The sequence below is a fragment of the Anopheles aquasalis genome, chromosome 3 (assembly GCF_943734665.1).
Source record: "Anopheles aquasalis chromosome 3, idAnoAquaMG_Q_19, whole genome shotgun sequence".
Taxonomy (NCBI): Eukaryota; Metazoa; Arthropoda; class Insecta; order Diptera; family Culicidae; genus Anopheles; species Anopheles aquasalis.
In genome coordinates, this window is record NC_064878.1 from 27,692,674 (window position 1) to 27,696,595 (window position 3,922).

A 3,922-nucleotide genomic window follows, 5' to 3' on the forward strand; every position below is an offset into this window, starting at 1 on the left:
TTTCTCGCTCCGCCTAGGGGTCAATGTACAAAGGATTTCCCCTGCAAAGTTGCGGGATACATCCGGCTAGGTTATGGCGCGTGGATACCTCATCTTCGTGCGGCAAAATCCCAATCACCGAGCTTCCCCCCCCCCCCCCCCCAGTGAAGCGAAGCATTTGCATTATTTAGGTCTTGAATACTAGAACCACCCTGCTACTGCTGCATCTTCCAGGTTCGGTTTCCGTGTTCTTTTTTGTTTTACAAATCTCTTCCCTTTTTCCCTTCTGGTTTTACTATTGTTCTCTTATTTGCTTATGCAAACAGCCTGTCGCCACTCCTCCCGCCGTTTATACACTAACGTCTGCAATTACGAGACACATGAGCGAAGAATACGCATACACAGGAAAGAGGGAGGAATGGTTCGAGATGGTTGCAAGATGAGTTGACGGTTGATATGAGTCAAGACAGAAAGCGTAGTGATAGCGACCGTACGGCAGGAAGAGGAGGAGGAGGAGGTGAGGAATGGTGAAGAACATTAGTAGTGAGAGAAGATGAAGCACGAAAAGCGAAACATTTAAGATGCGCAAAACACTTGCGTTAATGTGAGACACACACGGTATCGGATGGCACCGATTCCTTGCGGTGCGGTTTCGTGGAACGGCCGTCGGTGTCCGTGGACATGCGGGGATATGCACAGGAGAGGTTTTTCTTTTGTTTTGTTTCATTGTTTCCGGTTTTCTTCCCGTATTGTTGTACATCATCAACGCAACGCGCACAATCGCATAGATTTATTTATGTTCAGCTTTATACAATGTGTTCCCGTTTCTCGGTTTCTGTGTTTTACAAATTCCTGGCGGTTTTTTTCGGGGTGTGTGTTAGTTATCTATCTGGTTTTCTGTCTACGGCCCTCTGTCGCCCACCGTTTTATTTGTTTTGCATATTTTCTGGAAGCATTATGAGAATTTTTGCTATTTCATTTAACCGGTCCCGTTGCCCTTTTTTGCTACTTTATCTCCATCCGGTACACTGCGATCGACTGCGCAGTGCTTTCACATTACGCAAAAAGAAAGATTTTCCCCAAACATCTCTTCTAGCGCGACTTCCATCCAACGGAAGCGCCTCCTCAACTTTAATCAGTTTTCTACAAACTTTTTTTAATTTGTTTTTTTTTCTTTCTTAATTTCCCTCCTCTGCCTGCGCGACTCTCTTTCCACCAAGTCACCAGCAACACTGCGCTGCAACAGGAAAGAGGTGAGCAGCAACATGGTGGGCGGGACTAACTAGCTAGCTAGCTGTATGCTCTCTATATAGTCAGGAACGAAAGAGCGAACCAAACATAATCATAAATTATCGTCATTTTGTTGTCTTACCATTCAAATAATACCTAGCGCGCTAGCATGGTTTTTGTCAATTCGTTCGTTCGTGAATTCTCTCCCAAAATAATTCGCACTAAAACGATGCACGCTCAAACTTTCACATCACATATGACAGGTTTCTTGGGCCTGATCCTTTATTGGGGGCGGCGGGGGTTCCATCGTTTTTTTTTTGTTGGGAAAAAAACGGAAAACATAATGTAGCGCCTCTCGTCGTCGTCGTCGTCGTGGCAAGGATTGCGATCATTCGGCCAACTGACGACCGAAACGCGCCAGAGGAAGGCGCATCCTCCCCCTTTTCCCCCTCCCCTTTCTCTTAATCCATAGTTTGTCGTTAAATAAATATAAAGGTAATGCATTATTAATCAATATAGGAATACCGTTTGCTGCCGGATCGTGGCCGGCCATTTCGCCTATCCATTTCGCGTTCGGTTCATTACTCTCGACGTTTTGCAACTCTCGTTTGCCTTTTTTTTTTCTCTGGCCGCCCGCTTCCACGTCTTACTAGTTTTCTTCTTCTGCATACCTTTTTACTTTATCACAATTCTTTTGTTTTGTTCAATCAATTGATTAAAGAGCGGTGAGGATCGAATGAATCATCATAATGGCGGCGAGCTCAACACGAATTCGATTTACGAAGGATACGATTTCGCTTGAATAAAGGGGGAAATGAGTGAGGAGAGAGGGAGTGTGGTAATAGGGAATCAATAAAGATGCTTGGAAGCATTCGTAGGGATTGAATAAAGGGGTTAGAGGCTATTGTTTTGATTGTGTTTCGAATTTGCCCGATTCGGAGTCCTGTATCTGTGAAGACAGATCGGTGAAACAATCGAGCAATCGGTCGGATCGAACGGTTCGTTGGTAAAATATGGGAAATTCTGGGGTAAGGAGAGTGTAGAGAATAGAATACGAGGGGAGGTTTAGGAGAATAGGATGACCGTGAAATGATCCACGGAAAATGAAGGAAAATGGTCGCTTTCCCACAATTAGGCGGCCGAGTTCACCTTGACCGGTGCAATCAGTGTCGGCGTCGTGGTCGCCGCAATCGTGGTGGTCGGTGTGATGGTGCTCGTCGACACCGGCACCGTGCTGTACTTGCCACGGCAACTGCGCCGGTTCTTGATGCAATACCAGGCAACCGCAATCAGCGCAATACAGACGCAGAGAGCGAGCAGAAAGATGTACAGATAGGTCGGCGTGCGGCTCGACGGTTCCACCGGTGTTGGCGGAGGTGCAAAGCTACCACCGATGTCCAGTTCCTCCTTTTCCTCCACCTTGTCGCGGTCACGGTTGGCTGGGTCCTTCTTGTCCGCCGTGGCCGGGTGGTGGGCTGGCACCGCCTCGGTTGAGGTGACAGTTGGTGGCGACGGTGGTGGTACGATCGTACCATTGACCGCCGGAAGCGCACACTGGCACAGGTAGCAGCTGCCCTCCCGCTGGTAACCATGGCGACAGCTGACCGGACAGTTGACGTGTCCCTGGCAGAAGATCGATCCTTCCTCGTCACACACCGGGCAGCACCGGTCGGGGAGTCTACGTTTCCGGGGGCAACTGAGTGGCCGGCATGCCGACACCTGGCACCGGGACTCACCATCCTCGCACTTGCACTGCGTGCAAGGATCCTCGTTCCATTCCTCACCCTCGCCGTACGATCGTCCCGGGAAGTTCTTGGAGTAGCACCGTTTCAAGGGTTGCGGCAACTCCTTACAGTAAACATCCGGGCAGCAGTTACCGGGCTGTCGAAGAGCGGTCTCAGCCGAACTGAACGCGGGGGTGAAATTGGGGGGACATCTTGGAACGGGGCACGGTCGGCACATGCACTTCGGGCAGCACATCTCGTGCAGATCGCCGATCGAGCCAGCGGGAAGAGAGCGTTTCCAGAAGTGGCGCTGCGTCCGGGCCGGTTGTAGTTGGTTGTGCGGGAAAAACACGGTCGCACTTGGGACGATCTTGATCGATTCCTGGGGATGGTTGTTCATGGCGATAGCGCGACGGTGGCGCAGCCCGTCCGTACCGTCGCTTTCGGTGGCCAAATATTCTTCCTTCGATTGAAGGTAGCTGTCGTCCGGACAATCGAGCGAACACTGGACGTGCTGGCAGAGATGGTCCACATCTGGGAGGAGGAGAGAAAGAGGACAAATGGTTTTGGGAGTTAGTTTCATTGACATGAGTGAAGAAACAGTTTTTTTTAATATTTCAATATCCACCACATCATGGAGTTTGAGATCGTTGGGTTATCTAGAAATTTCTACTTCTATTACCAATCCCTGAAAGTTTGCAATTTTACCAGATACCTGGCGCCTACATTTTCGGCAACGGAGCTACATCACATTTCGTTTTCCCGGATTGGTGACCAGCTTTAGAATTGTCTCTACCACGCTGGCCACTAACATCGGCACGGGTTTGACTTTGGTGGGAAAAAGCTAATTTAATAAAGCCATGCACTTCCAAATTATGTGATGAACGGACTTGTTGATACTTTAAACAACGGCCGGCATGCTAATATGGATTTTGGTATTTATTTTTTTTCTGTGACATATATTTTTAACATTTTTCTCTGAATGCTGA

General features: G+C 48.7%; 1 protein-coding gene across 3 annotated transcripts in view; it reads right to left on the minus strand.

Annotated features, from left to right (window-relative positions):
* Positions 1-754: 754 nt before the first annotated feature.
* The window catches only part of LOC126574255 (cysteine-rich motor neuron 1 protein-like), a 147,385-nt gene continuing 144,217 nt past the window's right edge, over positions 755-3,922 (minus strand). For all 3 annotated transcript variants that reach the window (XM_050234333.1, XM_050234331.1, XM_050234332.1), the window contains one exon: positions 755-3,467. In XM_050234333.1, the coding sequence (XP_050090290.1) occupies positions 2,341-3,467 (1,127 nt within the window). In that variant the 3' untranslated portion in view covers positions 755-2,340. The remainder of the gene's footprint in view (positions 3,468-3,922) is intronic.